We start from the raw sequence: 17,762 nt of genomic DNA, 5'->3' as shown, positions 1-17,762 counted from the left end.
TTTTCTGGAGAGGATGGTAGTGTAACATTGTGTGAGCCTTTCCAAAGATAAATATTGGCATACCTAGGATAAGTGTTGTCATTACTTACTTCTGAAAGCAATGCATGAGATTTTCTTCAAAAAAATTGTATTTTCTAATAAAAGAAGATAAATAGCTTACAATTTAAGAGAATGTAATATATTTCTATTAGGACTTCTAACAGTGGATCCAAACAAAAGAATTAAAATGTCCAGCCTGAGATACAACGAATGGCTTCAGGATGGCAGCCAACTGTCATCCAACCCTCTAATGACTCCTGATAACTTAGGCTCTTCAGGAGCTGCGGTGCATACATATGTCAAAGCCGCTTTTCATGTAAGTTCTAAGCAATCTTATGTCACATGCTAAATTATATAATGTGTTAATTTAGATTGTCGTATGTTTTCTTTTACTTCAGTGATTGGTTATAGCTGCTTTTTTTTCCTCAATACCTAACATCTGTGATTAAGTACAGTAAAATCATGAATGATGAGGCAAGAATAAGTTTCTTGAAGACATTTATACTAATGGGGTTTTGGGGACTGAGAGACAGCTGTTCATGAAATAGGTATTATAAATATTCTGTTTCTTAGAGAAATCTATTAAAAGGTCTTCAAACTTTTACAAAAAAGAGACTAAACTTTCCATTTAACTTAAGTAACACACTCTTTGTCCTTAGAGTTACAAAACTGAAGTAAAATTTATGGAACATATCTAGCTCATGTTTTTAATATCACGGACACTTTTTTAATGGACTTGCTTGTCTACCATTGTATATTTACGAAAAACCTTTGAACTGCAACTGTATTATACAAACACAGTGTTGGTTCTCATGATTCCTTCTACAGAGAATAAACTGAAATTGAGCAGATTTGTGCTGAAATACTTGTAGACGCTTATTACCAAAAAGCAAAAAAGAAAGGAATTGTTACTTGGAGAGGTCCTGATAATGCAACATAATTTGGGCTGAAAGAAGAATTGTAGTTTAACTAAGTGTAGTTTCTCAAAATGTAATCTTAAATAGGTTTAAGGCTTAATAAAAAATATTTTTAAAATAAAAAGAATAAGGAGGCGAAGATGCCAATTAATAATGTTGTATATTGGATCTTAAATACATGTAAAGGCTAGTAAAGTTATTGTTACAGTAAGAATTAGTAGGGATCTGTCAAGAGATTACAGTTTATCTTATGTCTTCCTATAGAATATTCATAATAAGCTACAAGCCATAAAGTGTCTTAAACCTCTTGAAAAGCTTAGAATTACATTTTATTTTTAAACAGGCCTTTAACAAGTACAAAAGGGAAGGATTTTGTCTCCAGAATGTTGACAAGGCACCTCTTGCAAAGAGAAGGAAAATGAAAAAAACAAGTACCAGCACAGAGACACGTAGCAGCTCCAGTGAAAGTTCACATTCTTCTTCCTCTCATTCTCATGGTAAAACTACACCTACAAAGACACTGCAGCCAACAAACCCTACAGACAGCAATAACCCAGAAACCATCTTCCAGTTCTCTGACTGAAAAGCAGAGAATATCCTGTCTTGAAGATTTAAGTGGTTATAAACTTGGTAGTACCTATACTGTCTTCTCCCACCCTTCCTCCCTGTGGTTACAGGCTACAGGAATATGTCTGTTGCTTTAAAAATGTATTTCAATCATACCTTTTTAGCTTTGTATTTCAATACATTTCTTTTTAGCATTAAGTTTGATATCACTGGATATGGTATAATGCTATTATACAACCAACATTGTATTCTCTTAGGGCTAAATTACTAGTGCACAGTCAAGCTCAAGGTAAGGAGCTATTCTGCTGATGGTACAGCTTGGAGGAAGACTGCTTCTCAGTGTTCAGAATCTTCCTCCCAGTTTCTTCCCCACTGTTCAAAGAAAGGAAGGCTCTGTCACATGTATAGAACTTTTGGTGGTTCTGCTTTTACCCAGCATTGTGAAGAATGTCATAGAATCTGATTCTTCATGCATGTAAAGAATCATTAGTACAACGCACCAAAGCAGTACAGTACTTTAAGGCCATTCTATCCCATTTATTTGAATTTTAAGAGCAAAATGAAGCATTATGGAACTCTTACATTATTTTAAAAAGTAACTCCATATGTCTTGTTCTAAACAACTAGGAATATAAGTCTTAGGGGTTTTTTTAATTTATTTAATTTTTTAAAAAACATATAGGGTAAAAGATGTCTGATGGGATGAGGTGTCTAGTACTGTGATAAAAGAATTTTTATTTCTACTTTTTGAAGTTATTAACTTTTAAAATGTTTTACAGATTCTAAACTGTAATGCTATAAGAGAAAGTGAAATTTCATATTGAATGCTTTGGAAAATGGTCACATGTTAAAATATCTATTTCAAGATTTAATTATAATTTATATTTTCTTTTTGTATTTACACAATAACTTTAAAATACTAAGATTTTTTTAAAGATGCAAAAACTCCAGTTTCAACATTTGTTATTATAGGGTCCATACAAAATGTATACCAAGTTATTTGAATTTTGCATTGTGCAAAAGTGGCAGTTTAATAGTGACTGTAAAATATTAGAATATATGTTTTCTTTTTTGCACTTTATAACATCAAAAGGAGATGTTTTATAATAAAGTGCACTCAGATCTCTCTTCCTACAAGGTGCTGAGCACTGTTTTACTGGGTTGAATGACCTGAAAACCACTGTATTTAGTGGTTGTGGTCATTGTGAAGGAGAATTCTGTACTTTGCAGGAGTGAATCCCTGTATATTATCCACTGTTTTCATTCCTTACTTTAAACTGCGACGCTCTTTCTATCTTGCTTTTACATTGTATATAACAAATACTAGACCTGGGCACCTTGTGTAGTGTAGATGTTAACAACTTATGCACTGGGAATACTAAAGGGAAATTATATTGAACACTGTGCTTCACAACTTGTTCACTGTGGTGTTCTACAGTGAAGTATTTCCTACTGTGATAGTATAGTATGTACATAACTGTTTGGAATCATAAATGTGACTTACAGAAACATCAGCATAAACTTTTAAATCAGTATATTTTATAAATTTATGGAGAGCTCTTTTATTGCTCATATTCTCAATGACTAGGGATAACTTAAGTGCTAAAGATGACTCCAGTTTTCCAAATGCTTACATGTGTAAGTTTCCACTGAAGTCAGAGAGTAAAGTGAATCATATGCCTAAATTTATGTGATGGAAGACTAATTGACTAGGGGATTTTGTTAACAGCTTGCTCTATCTTAAAGTAACCTTAATCCAAACCCTATGCAAAAAAAGGTTATAGGAATTGTTTATATCAGTGGTTTTATTTATAGATTATATCAGATATCAGTATTGACAAATACAATACATCCATGTTTACAGGGATTGTGTGTATCAAAACAAGGCTTTGAAGCCCAACATGTTTGTTCTGTGTTTCTTTAATAATGGCATTCTGAGGTTTTGGAATTGCTCATGTGAAATAGTTTACTACTTTCTTGATGTGAATGTCAACAGTAATTGCAGCATTAATTTCAGGTTGATGTGAATATTGAGATTTGCACTGTTTATGTAGAAGTAGTATATTTAAAGATCAGTATATGTGCTAATAACACAAGCAATTTGAAGTGGCCGATGTTAAAATATTGAAAAATAATTGTCAATGTAATATATTCAGGTTTGCTTTCTGAATGCTCTCTTTGGAAGTAATCTCAACAGTGAACATGGCTCATTTGTAAACGAATACTTTCCCTCTCCCCAATAAACTTGCTGTAAATACAACAAACAATCCACCATTAATACTTGTTACGCAGACAGTAGAAGTGAATTGGGAGGTTGGATAACAAGTTGCTTGTAAAGTTGCACTTTGGAGAGTTCTTGGAATTTGTTGCCTTCAGGGTGAGGACGGCAAAAAGCAGTTTTCGGTTTGATTTCATTTAAGTGTAAGAAACTTCTGGATACCAGGTGGATTTGGAACATTGTGACCCAGCGGAAATAACTTCTTAAAGTTAGGAACACAGTACAGTTGTTTCCCTGCTGGGAAATTTAAACTGTTACTTGACAAACTGATGAAACAAGAAGAAGAATGCTTGCATGAGATACTAAATGCTAGAGATAATGGCTATATTGTCAGTCTTTTTCACACAGGTTTTGAGAGTGTGTTGTGAGACTAAAATTATTAGAATACATAATTTGTTTCAAAAACAACTTTTATATATGAATATTTCTGTGTTCTCTTTCTGCTCTAACAGTAGTTATTAAATAAAAATTTGAAAACAGGGTAATTATTTTTGGCAGGGGTAAGTACATATAGGTGTCACCTTGCATTGCTTTGAACCAGTTACCTCGGGTAGCTGAAATGTTTATCACCTCTGCCTTTCTGATGCCTCCAGGTAACAGAGCTCTTGAGGAGGTGTGTTTGACACTAAGCTGTCTGAATTTTTAGATGAGCATCTTTACGTAAACAGCTGCTGATCTCCATTTACACTGATAAAACTGAGTTGCAAACTAGGCAGCTCAAGAGCAGGTTCATTTCTTGTTCAGATGTCCCTGCAGGCGACTAATTACTCTTTGCAGAATGATGTCTCAACTTAAATCTGCTGCCAAGCCTGGCACTCTAGGTCATATAAAGACCATGGGACAAATTTTTCATACTCATACAACCATTTCAAATCTGAAGTGTACAAGCCAATCTTCATTATATTGCCTTTGTGAAGAGTTAGACTGTAAATTATGTTTATATTCAGATAAAATTTCCTTCACAGTGCTGCTATGCATCAAGCAACTTTAATGTCTAGTAATGATACCTCTCTACTGTCAGAAATGTAATGCAGTCAGCAATATTGTGGGCAGATTTATTTGAAAAATCAAATTTTTGATTAGTAAAGATTTGTGTGGTTATTAATCTACTATTTAAAGTACTCAATATTTTGTAAAGCTATTTCTTTGTAATACATTTAGAAACACAAATACTAGTAATTAAGAGGTAGTTCTGCTAAAGGATTTAGAGGATTACAAAGGAAATGACATGACTTACTCTTCCTCTGACTTAGTGAAATTTCTACACTTTTATATAAGGAAAAGCAGCTGAAATATTTATTGTTTATTAATAGAAGGATCAGTGCATTTGGCATACGTATTGTTTACTGCTACAAAAGAAAACTATTAAAATGCTTTATTAAACAGTTTTGGGAGGGTAACACAAAAATACAGTATTACATCAGAATGGATTGAGGCTTCAAGTTGGCATTGCTGATTTATGTATATTTTCTCAGCCCTTTACCGTGGCTACTTTTCTGAACAGGATAACAATACCTGCACAGTTGTGTTCCCTAGCACTCATCCAGGAACAGAATAATTCTTGGCCGAAAATATTCACAGAATGATGATGTATGTCTGTTGGTTGTGATGAAGTGTTGCACAAGTGTCTTACATTTTTAATATGTGCATGTATTATGTGCATGTATGTAGATACATGCTGTATTGCACGTCTAGGCCTCAATTTATAGTAACATGCCTTGTTTAAGAGAACCTGTACTTAAAATTAAGTTCTTGACTCACACAGATTGAGAGGACCAGCCAAGGGGGCTACCACAAAGGAGGAAGGTTATGGGAAGTCAGAGATGAGAGGCTTCTGGGAAGATGTTTTCAGGGGTAAATTTCTCCCCTTGCTATCTCCATGTGCATGTAATATTCACTTACAACAAATTGCAAGCTTACTTGCTAGTTACCCAGCATAAACACATTTCCAAACTCTGCAGGTCTGTGAGTATGTGTATGTGTCCATCTTTATATGACATTTTAGTCTTCAGTTGAAATTTTTTGTTATTTCTCAAGTATCGTTCCAGGTGTTTTTACCAAGTTGGTGGTCTTCATTCTTTTCCCCCATATATGACAGTTTCTGAGCACCAATTTTTTACATTGTGAAACATGACATTGCCTTCCTTTAGTCAGGATAATTGACTGAATACTCTGCATTGAGAAAATGGGAAATAACAGGGCTGTTTCTGCTGTAAAGAGATATAAAAGTGCTTTGATCTTTGTCTACCTGTGAGAAACACTTCTCAGTTTGCTCCTTTGACCCACAGGGCGGCGCTGGATTCTATAAAAAATAAGAAATGCAGAGGTGTTGGCTAGCTCTCACCTGCCATCCCATATTTTTATATATCGCTCGTTCAGTAGATTCTGGATGTTAGAACACCAATGTAGAAAAGAAAACTTAGGATGATTCATGTAGTCTGCACTAGTAAATAAAGTGATGCTTTCAATTACATAGACCAGCTGGAGCAGTCTTGTTTGTTGTGCCTGGAAGCAGCAAGAACAGAGTAATGTAAGATACCTGCAGTAATGTAAATTTGAAGAAAACCTGTGTATTTTGACAGCCTTCATGTTCTGTGTGATAGAAACAGAAGTCTGCAACTGCCTGGGAATCAATGGTAAGTGTTTAGGAGATGAGGTGGTATGGGCTGGTCTGACAGCTTACTGTCACAAGGCCATTCCTGATCCTTTCTTCTGGCTACATTCTCTATCCTTTTCTTGGTTCTGGTGTTTGTATTGCTTGTCAGCCAGCAGAGGCAGGGGGAAATAAAAGTTCAATTAACTTAGTTAAGGCATTTTGGTTAACACTGGATTAATTGATTTGATAGTTAATCCAAAATAAAAGTAGTAATGACGCATTGCAAAACCTAATATGGTATAATGCTGTGAGTTTTGAAAACTAATACTTTATTCAGAGGTAGAAAGGAATCCATACTATTCCTACATAAAATCACTTTTTAAAATTGGCAACCAATCTGGCTGTATTCACAAAATTCATGCAGAAGTCTGCTAAGTTCCTTTGAAATGCCAATAATAAAGCAGGGAAAAACATAACTAATTGCTCAGGAGATGCTCAGAAACCTATCACAGATGAAACTGGAAACTGATTGCAAACTTGCTACATTTTTCTTAATACAAAGATAATTTTACTTTGTCAACAAATCAAGCTTTAGATCTTAAAATTGGCATCTCATTTATGTTCATCTGGTTTTTCTTGTGTTGTGGGTTTTTTTTTTTTTTTAATATGTAGTTGTCTTAGTATGATTGTGACCAAGGGTTTATTTTGGTAAGTGAGAGAAAATCTAAGGATTTAGGCTAAGGCCTTGTGAATATGCAAAATAAGTCTGCTGGGAAAGGTAATCAGTATCTTTAGCTAGTTAGTTCAGAATATATATTACTGATATTTACTGATATAACTAAATCTAACTACATTTTACATCAGTCATGGGTGTGATTTTTGTGTGACACATTCAGCTATGCTAAAAAAGGTTTCAAGTGTAAACTGGTCTTTGGAATTACAGCAAAGTGAGAAAAAAGGGGGGGAAGTTGTATCCTAAAGACGATGGAGAAAAGAGGGGACAGTGCTCAAGGTTTGTCTCCAGAGGTGACTAGGTGATAGTATCATATTGTCTGTAGAAGCTTGCTCATTAATAGCAGTATGTATGCTTTTTTTCCTTTAAAATCAATATACAGTGGAGAACTTAAATTAATTCACAAAAGCAGCAAGTACCTCAGAGCTTTTCTCAGATGTCTCCTTAATGAGTTCTCATCCTTTAAATATATAGCTCAGCTGTACATAATAGTTACTCTGTTGAAGCTCTGCCTACTTGAGGGAGCAGAATCCCACTGTCTGGTGATGCGTTTGTTGTACAGCAGTTGTACAAATTAGAACTCAATATGTCCCTGCTGCTTTTAAGTTCAAGTGTTAATACTGTTCTACTTAGTATGTATCGCCATGTTAGTCCATTCATATGCAGCCCTGGCAGGTCACTTAGTTCAATTTTAAAGCTGTCAGATTAAAAGGAAAATTTTAGATCTACTTCAACACCAAAGTGAGAACAGGCCTTTAATCTTAACCTACATCTGGATTACAAAATTGAACAAAAGCTTGGCATTGACTTTCAACCTTGACAGTCTTATCATTAATATGCTACTGCAGCAAATTTTGATGCTTACAGATATCTTCACTGTACTGATCTCTTTCACCTGTAGAGAAAGAAACCTGAAAAATTACTTCCTGTCAGAAAAAAATCTTTTGCTAGAGTCCCAGTGGAAGAGATCATCCATAATTTCTGCCTTTACTTCTGAAGCTGTAAAGGCAAGAAATGAATTGGTGACAGATACTGACAGCTGGTTATAAGGGAGCAGGCTGTGCTAATTTGCAGTAAGTGGAACAGAGTGTGCTATGTCTTGTGGGTAGGGAGTGGGGAGAGGGAAAGAAATGGGAAGAAAGGAATGCCGAGTGCTTTGCCTCACCATAATGTACAGGATATTCTAGTTGCACACCATTGCTTTTGAAGAAGCAACAATCTCCACATTTAACCTAAAATCTCTAAGAAAATAACCAGATTCACCTGTCAGCTTTTTTCTTGGAGGGAAATGAGGCCATTTTCAAATGGTAAAGGCGGCAACATGGACATTGATTTCCTTAACTCACTATATGCCAGTTATCACAGATTACAGTGAAGTTTTCTTTCTGACAAATACGCACTTCTCTCAAATTCTTAGTCACATCAACAAAGTGCAAAACCTTGTGACAAGTTTACCGAAAAGCACGATAAGTACTTGGAATAGTTTATTTTACTTGGTATCAGGATATTCAGAAAATGAATGAGGGTAGGGTTCTGATTTTGGATGTGGGAAAGCACTAGAAGATAGGATCATTTTGTGAGTGCAGTGGTGGAAGAAATAAAGCCATTTTCTGGAAGACTGTTCAGAACTCATCGAAGATTTGCAGACCAGATGTCAGCTGAATGCTTCTGTCTCTAGAGCTGTTAAAGCCCAACCATGCTGATCTGGAGGATGGAAAGCCCAGCCTGGTTTTGACCAGTACTGTCAGAGCCACAGGTTTATGAAAATCTGTTGTTGGGGCTTCTGTTTGGAGGTACTTCCCCTTATTTGTAAGTCTTGCTTAACCACCAGTGTTTGGCAAATCACGTTCTTTAGCGGTGTTGGAATGATAACTGTAATGAAGGTTTTGATCTTCAGTCAGCCTGTTTTCTTCTCCAGGCCATGATATTCAGAAATAGGAAGAGATTTTTTTTGTTGCCCTAAATTTTGTGGTTAACCACTGTGGTGGCTTCAAAGTTAACGCAAAGCAATCTGGAGAAGTACATCATGTCATTATTAATAAGTCAACCTTGGTTTCCCTTAGGAGAGATTCTTGCCAGAGCTGTGCACAGCACAGAGCAACAGCATGGGTATTCCCCTTGGTAGCTAGTGGTCTGTGTGTCCGTTGTTCTTCTGACTCTTGAAGTTGTGCTGTTCTTTTTTTCACAGAAGAATTAACAAAAAAAATAAGCTGAACATCTGAATGCTAGGCAGATGATACTTGGATGAAGGCAGTTTTGTAGGTAATAACCAAGGATTTCTATTGGCTGTTGTACTATGCACAACTTTTATGGGAGAAGTATCTGGACTAGTCTCTAAGACAGACTGATAGTATTTGAGCCATTACTGATCTCCAGCACTGTCAGGAACTTGTTTTTGGAGAAAAACATGAATATGCCTATATGTTTAAGTCCTATGCTGTAATGCTATCAGTATACCTAAAGAATCACACATTCTTCTAACCCTAACATTTGGGTTAAGTAGGTTATGCAGATTTTATTTGTGGATTTTTAAAAATTATTTATTTTTACTATCCATGTTGTATACTTAGTTCTGTTCCTTTCCTGAGCTTTCTATTTATGTTAACCCTTTTATCTCTTTGATTTCTCTAGTCTTTCTGTTTGTCCTGAAAGGTAATGCATGGATCTTTCTGCTCAAAAAGAACTGTGGAGTCAAATGTCCAGTATATAGAAGGAATAAAAATATGAAGGAAGGTTATGCAACAAACCCTTCCCTTTACCAGAAGTGTAGAAATACCTAGCTTAAAATACACTACACTGGTCAATTAATAGGTATTTTACTCTTCAGACAACTGTTATATTTGATAAATGGAGTGAATAGTGTTAAAAGCACAAAAAGAACAGTTTTAAAAATGCAAAAAGAAAAGTGCGAATACAAAAATGAGTGCAAGCTAAAACATACAAACTCAGCACCTTCAAACTTGGTTCTGAAAACACTGTGAACAACAGGTATCAGATCTGACTGGCTGATTTGCTTTTTACACTTTGAAGTAGGGTTAGATCAGAAGCATGCAGGAGAAATCTGCTTGGTCCTACAGATGTGAAACTTCAGATTTTCAAGAACCTGTGCTTGGACCCAGCAGGAGCACGAAGAGGCTGAAAGCTGGCAGTTATTTTCCAGAAACTTTGCTCATGAATCATCTTTGTGAACTGAAGATAGATAAAGCCCACAGAACGATAGTTCACATCCATTCCCAACCAACTGTAGTCACAGTAACATTATTGCTTTCTACTTTATCAAGCAACTAAAAAAAGCACATATGTTCTGTTGTTACCTGATCTATGCTGATAGGTAGAAAGATCTCCAGGGCAGTGAAGCTGACCAGAAATTATCTATTCTGTGGTTTCAGGCAAATGCTAGACCTTTCGGAGACTTTTTCTGATCATGTTATTGTATTTTAAATAAACTGTGGCTCAGCCCTAATCTTCTCTGGAAATACCTAGTCAGACTCTTCAGAGAAAGGAGTTATGACATAGTGGAGTATGTGAAGAGGAAATACTTTGATTTCTGGAGAATCTCAGAAGACACAAGCAGAATTAGTCCTTTTGCCAGTGGGAGCAAGTGTTAGTCAATAGAGTTCTGAAAGGTTGAGTAGGGCCAGCTAAAGTAAGTTGCAGCGTGTAAAGCCAACTGAATATTGCAATAACATAAGAAACGTCCTGCTGAGTCAAACTAATGGGACCAGAAATGCGTACAGCACTCAAGATGCAGGCGTGGCAGAATGATGCCTGCTGCTTTCTTCTCGGTAGCCTTCCTGGTGATGGCTGGTGTTCTGTAGGCTGCCACTGCACAATGCAGCAAGGATTTCAGGGAATTGTCTGATTTTTCTATCTGACATCCTGTGTAGAACAGGCTATCAAATGTAAATCAGTTAGTCTTCTGTAGAGCTTATGTTTGACCAATCCATGTTAACCTGAAAAGCATCCAATCTTGTTTTGGAGACATCAAGACCTGAAGAATCCGCTGCCTCTCTGCTATTCAACCAAATAGTTAATTATCCTGATAGCTTTTAAAAAGATCTAATTTATTACATAAATATTTGTCACAGGTCTCCAACTTTGTGTTCTTATTTTATTTTCTCTATTAATCTATTTGTAAGTGCTGTTTTCTTTACATGAAGTTTAATTTCCAAAACATAAAGCCAGTATTTTTTTGGTTCTGTCAATTATTATGGCAGAGATAGACTGTTGATTGGCCGGATCTCTTAACTCATATTCGCTGTGCAGAAATAGCAGCTAGCACCGCTGTTACGGGGTCCACATTTTGCCAGTTCTTAGTGTTTCTGCCCAATTGGAGTACAGGTCTTGAAATTTGCCCCAGCTGATCCTAGGAAGTCTCCTTCTCCGCTCTCTGCTAAGGACCTTGCTTTTGGAACATCGTAATGTAACCTTTGGGACATCATAATGTAACCTTGTATGCAAATTTCCAGGTTTTTCTCTTAGGGTCACACCAGGCTAGGCAGGTGTCTACCAGTGTCTTCTGTCTTCCTTTGGCACAGAGGCACAAGCCCAGTATCCTCACGATGCCCCTGGCATTCCATGAGCTATTCAGAGGGATATGATGAGACAGAACAGGGCAACCCTTTGTTTTAGGACTTTTGTGTGCTAATTCTGGATCTACTGATCTTTAAGACTTCAGTTAATAATGTCCTTGAAAAATCTAATTTAAATGCATGATTTTCATCTTTCCAAACAATGAACAAAAATAGTTGCTGAACACTCTATCTATATCACAAACATTTTTCTTACCTCTGAATAGTAATGAAGTGATGAGGTTTTTAGAATTTTTTTTATCATCTTTGTCCTCAGCAGCTCCCACTCTCTGTGATTCCTCTAATTGATTTAGTTTTTCGTACCCATTTGTCGTAGTACTCACAACATACAGCAATTTCTGTTAATGTTTTAAACTGTAGCCTACAGTTTAGGAGACTACTACAGTGTAGAAACTTTCAGAAATTATATGTAGTTTTCGACTCCCTCTGGTGGTCTGACAACATATTTAATTGCTAATACTGACAGCAACAAGGGAAATGTTTGAATGCAGTATGACACTGTAGATGCTTCAAATTTAACCATCATTTTTTGTCTCAGATGCATTTAAATAACAATGGGGGAAATATTGATGTTTATTAATAAATACAAATAATTTTTATTACCAATGAGTAGCTAGGAACATTGGGGAAAAAAAGAAAATTCAGAGCTTTTCTTCTATGTTACAATTGAATTTAAATGGATTGAATTTAGGAACTGAAGAAGAGATGTAAATTAACTGTTGCCCTCAGTAAATTCAATGTGAGAAACACTCGATCTTCATCTTCTCTTAAGTGGTCACAGAAGTGCAGTTTGAAACAGCAGTTATATGAAGACAGTGATTCCTACGTAGACAGAAACTGATCTGGGAATAAAACCTAAGTATGACTGCAGTCAATAATGTAATGAAATCAAACAACTGTACTAGAGAGAAAAGCTGCCACTATTGCTTCGCTAGCTAAAGAGGCTTTATTCAGATTTAATAAGAGGTTCACATTTACTAAAATCTAGTTTTCTAATTTCCTAACATGTAATAGGTATCTTATTTTTGCCAATAAGAAATAGTTAAAAATGGTATATGACTTATTTTCTGTGCTGGATAGAACAAAAGGAACTGAAAAGCAGTGGGCTAATTAAAGTGTAAGAAGCTTGCATCTTTCTAAAAATACATTTTTATTTTTTTTTTTTAAATCCAGAATAGTTCTATTCTGGACATTTTTTGCATAAATGAGTCAAAAGAATAGGAAAATGTATTTGCCACTGAGGTTCAATTTGTCTAAGAAGATTTTTTTTTTTAGTTCAAGTGAGAGATTAAGCTACAGTCTGGATCACATCTGGAATTTAGCTGAACTGTGTCTATCAGTTTTGTTATTGGGCAAAAAGACAGTGCGGAGACCCTCTTTACCTGCTGCCCTATGACCATCACTGTGTGGGACAACAGTTTGAAATACAGCAGGAAAGAGTCTCACCATGAGTGTAACACAATGGAAGACCCATAATTAGACCTTATCTTGTCTCTTCCCTGAACTTAAAAGTAGCCAAAGCATTTATTTGAAATCCTGAGACCTTTGAACAAGGCTGAAAAGATTTACACTGGCACAATAAACATGAGAAACAGCAAACTACGGTATTTTTCTTCCCACTCTGTTTCTTTTTGGTTACTGCATGTTAATACAGGATAGCAATTTTACTGGCAATACAGCTTTGTAATAATACAGTTGTGGAACAAGTAGCAATTCAGATATAAATACATCTATTCAGCTTATAAACAGGACTGAAGCGCATTTTTCAGTTCTGGGAGGTGGCATTTTTTTATGTAGTTGGTTGGGGGTTTTTTGTATGTGTGAATATATGCATTTGTGATGTGGAGGATAATTCCAGAAACAATATGACAGCTTTAAAATGCAGTATGAAACATTGGGCCAAAACAGTATGATTTTAATGTATATTGCCAGTTGAGTGATACTCTTTGTTGCCATTTCACTGGCAATGCCGGTTCCCATTTAGCATGAATGGGCTTGGAAAAGATGTGGTTTGGAGTCTTGACTTTTCATCTTTTGCAGCACAATTAGTAATTAAACTTGAGATTCAGCCTATCAATAAGAATGACTGTTAACACTCATTTATTAAAGATGAAGAATTAATATCAAGGGATTTCATACAGTAGTGAAAAACAAGTATTTGTCTCATTCTACAGGCATACATTCCTTTTTGAGTATCAATCGTACTACCCATTGCTTGACAAGTGCAGTATGAACTGAATCAGTTTGAAAGCGACAAACTACAAAATCAAAAGTCCATTGTGAAGAAAAAAAAAATGCTTTCCAGGTCTCTAGGTTTTTCTGAATTGTTTTGTGTATGATTTTAACTTTCAAAAAGCAGTAAAGGCGTAGTGGTTTATGAAATTATGTACATTCACAGACGTAACTGTTTTACCTTTAAGAAAATAAACCTTGAAATGTTGAAGTATTTTGATAAAGCATATTTCACTTCTTATATAACTGCATTCCTTGCTATGAGGCAGAGGTGGCAGGTTTGATAATGTGCATGTTATCAAACTGTTGATTTTGCGGATGCTGTTCAGTCTCACTTTGCTTCCCTATAAATTGCATTTTGATACTCTCAAAAAGGAACCAAGTGTCACCAAAATTACTTTCTCTAACAATTTTCATATGGTCTATTCTAAATTTCAGAGATTACTGGCTTCAGTAGGAATGGAGAACTCTGCAGTTACCTCGTTTCACTAACAGGGTTATGCTAACTGAAAAAAGAGACTTAGATTCAGTAAAATTCTTGCTTCTATGGTGCTTATGAGTAGTGCACTTCACTGTAGAGAAATTACTTCTCACATTAATGCATTTTGGCCTGAAAATTTTTGCACTTCACAGTTGAGAAAATGCAGACGGTAGTAGGAGTTGAATATGATTGCTTTAAAATACAAATAATATTTGAATTGCATCTCTGATCACTTGCAATAGAACCCATTTAACATCTTACTAGACATTAAAATGTTGATTTGAATTGAAAGATAAGAAATTGGTAAAATAAGGATTTGTGCTGAGGAAAAGCTTTTTAACATTGACTTTTTAATTCTATTTTACACTTTGTGGAGATAAAATAAGGACTTTTGTGCTATCTTTTGTAACATATTTCCCTTGAAATCGTCTTTCTGTGATGTATGTTATAGAAACTCTGAGGAAGAAAATAGTTTTAATAATCGGCACCTTGATTAGCAGCTTCAGACAAACTCTACTTGGAAAAAAAACCTCAAGCCACCTGTCAGTGTGCCAGACTAAAGCCAGAGTAATAGGTAAACTTGCATAATAAACACTTCTTCTGTAAACAGTGAAACACTTGCCATTATGCATTGATCCTTTGACACAAATTGGATGTTAAGCTTTGACTAGCCTGTTCTCTCAAGGGCCTCCATACCAGTAAGATGACTTCAGCAAAGCTGTCATGAAAACATTGTTTTAAACTTTTTTTTTTTTTTAGAATAAAGGAAAACCAGAACAAAGGTGAGGTTTGGTTCTTCCCCTGCCATTTCAGCAGTGAATAGTATTTGCCTAAGAAGCCAGAAATTCAGTCTAGAATAAAACCCAGTCACCTTGTAAGCTTGCTTGCATTTTTTTTCTCACGTGAGTTCCTAGTATTCCTTCTGAATATGTTATCTTTAAAATGCAAGTACTTTTTGAAATATTTTTTCTAATTCCTTGTTATAGAATGTTTAATATCTTAGATTAAAATGTTCCTTTAAGTCAGTTGTTATTCTCTATAACTTTTACATTTTTACCAGTTTAAACCCCCATCACATCTGTTTCTCATAATTCTGTATGGAGTACTAGTGCAGAAAACTTCTTGATCAGGTTTATTTTCAGGTTACCAGAAGTATCAGAGTACCATATTGGTGTGTTCCTGTGTACTGAAAGTTCCTGTTTCTTCATACCAAACTCATGAAATTGCACTGGAAAGTCCCTTGTTTCTCTTAATGCTCTGTGCTTGGAGGGGATTGGAGTGGGAGAGATGGGATAAGACAAAATGGTTGATCAATGCATCTTATTTACTTTTCCTGCATTTTAATTTTCCATCTTTTTCAGATATGAGGTATCTCTATATATCTACTAGCTAGCCAGCTACCTCACCTTACAAACAGACCTCCTATTTCTAGCAAAGTGCATGTATGCTTCAGTCTCTGCCAACAGCTTACTAAATAGGCCATTTCCAGAAACCAGCACTTCGTTTCAGTTTGAAAAAAATCAGTGGCAATTGACAAAATATGCAGGATCAGACTTCTTTTCTATGTCACTTTTATGCTATTCATTCCAGATCCATTACTGTATATGATTATTGGTAATCTACTATGGAATCTTCTCAGAGCAGTCTTAGGAATATTGAAGTTTCATTAATGTTAAAGCAGATTTCCTAATTTTTCTGATGTATTTCAAAATATACTAATTCCTTTTGCATAGGTCGCACTTCATAAATAGTAGCTGTTGAGATAATAAGCCTGATGTACTGTTATATAAATATTTTAATACTATTCTTTTGCTGGTAGCTTTCACTGAAATGATGTGATCAGTGCTAACAAAATGTGTTAAAATTGTTGTGCATAGATATGAATAATCTTCATAAGCAAATTAACTCTTTTCAGAAGATGAAATTTGAGTTTTCATAGCCTTTTGTGTAAAAGAACTAGTAGTTATACCAAAGATTTTGAATTATCATTCCTTTCCAGCCTCATTTTTAATTTGATTGTCTTATCTTTCCAGTAAAACACCGTGCTATAATCAGTTTAATGTTCTCTGGATCTTCTGAAACATCATAAGCAAAAAATTCTTTATCGCATATTTCTCCTTCTGCTTTTGTTAGAGTATTAAATCATCTTCTCACTCTGGCAGTACTCCATTGTATTTCTTAAACACTGTTATGTTCTGCTACTGTTTCTATTTCACTTTTTAAAATCTGAAGTATACTTTGTTTGAAATTGGTCTGTAACCTGAAAGTGCTATAACAGAAACTTGATAAAAAAGCAGATTACAATATCTGAATTTTGTGCTATTATGCTTTCAATAGCACTGGGAATGAAAAGTAAATTAGTTGAAACACTGAGAAAGATATTTGATACCTGTCATAAAGGACATTTTCTTTCTGTCGATGAGCTGTATCCTTATTTTGGGAAAAGTAAATAGCAATTTGCAAGATTTTTCTTCAATGCAGTCTTGGTCTTTTTGCTACATTTTTCAGTGGAAATCAGTCATGGCGGTTATTTTCTGAGGTGTGTGTAAGTTTGTGGATCTGGTGTGTCACATATGTGTGATGTAGTAGACAAAGATAGACGGTATTTATTGAAAACGTTTCAGTATTTTTATTTCACCCAAATGTTGGAAATGCATTTATTTTCTCAAAATGTAGGGCATAATCTATGTACAGTGCAGATCTTTGTTGTACAGGCACTGCTTTACCTTCTCCTGTTTAACTAAAGGGCAAGTGAGTGCTGCGCTATGGGCCACGCTGAGGCCCCCCCTTTCCACGGGGCATCTGTGAAAGTGTCAGCTGAGACTGCAGAGAAAGTGCATGAGGTGTGTGGAGCGCTAAGGCAAAGAGGGAGAATGCCTTTAAATGGGTTAAAAACCCCCGTGAGTGTGGATGAGTGGTTTCAAGGGGAGGGAAGAAGCGACCATTAATGGGCAGGAACTGATTTTGTGTTACCGTTTGGTGGAAGTGGAAAAGTATAGCACGTTCACCATTAGCCTGTGGAAGGATGAGATTAGATTAATTCTCCTTTTTTTTTTTTCCTTCTTTTCTCCTCCCCATGTGTAATTATTTTAAAGGACCCGTTCCTGGCGGTGGCTGCAGGAGCCCGGCTGTACCAGCCCTGCTCCCCGCGCCGCGCTCTCGTCGGGGCACCCAACGACGACTCCCGCCGGGTGCCGGTCGGGGCCCCGCCCGCGCCCGCCGGGCCCCGCCCGCGCCCGCCGGGCCCCGCCCGCGCCTCCCGGGCCCCACCGCTGCCCGGCAGGTGGCGCCCCTCCCGCCGCTCGGCCGCCAGCGCGGCGCGGGCCG

The 17,762-nt window shown here is 36.2% G+C and overlaps 1 protein-coding gene across 9 annotated transcripts in view; it reads left to right on the top strand.

The window, feature by feature from the left end:
• The window catches only part of RPS6KA5 (ribosomal protein S6 kinase A5), an 82,143-nt gene extending 78,353 nt beyond the window's left edge, over positions 1-3,790 (top strand). For all 9 annotated transcript variants that reach the window (XM_074824940.1, XM_074824939.1, XM_074824937.1 and 6 more), the window contains 2 exons: positions 192-355; positions 1,300-3,790. In XM_074824940.1, coding sequence (XP_074681041.1) covers positions 192-355; positions 1,300-1,539 — 404 coding nt within the window. In that variant the 3' untranslated portion in view covers positions 1,540-3,790. The remainder of the gene's footprint in view (positions 1-191; positions 356-1,299) is intronic.
• Positions 3,791-17,762: the final 13,972 nt, after the last annotated feature.

The sequence above is a fragment of the Strix aluco genome, chromosome 4 (genome assembly GCF_031877795.1).
Source record: "Strix aluco isolate bStrAlu1 chromosome 4, bStrAlu1.hap1, whole genome shotgun sequence".
NCBI classification, from domain to species: Eukaryota; Metazoa; Chordata; class Aves; order Strigiformes; family Strigidae; genus Strix; species Strix aluco.
Note: the sequence above shows the minus strand (reverse complement) of the source record. Positions and strands in the feature narration are given on the sequence as shown.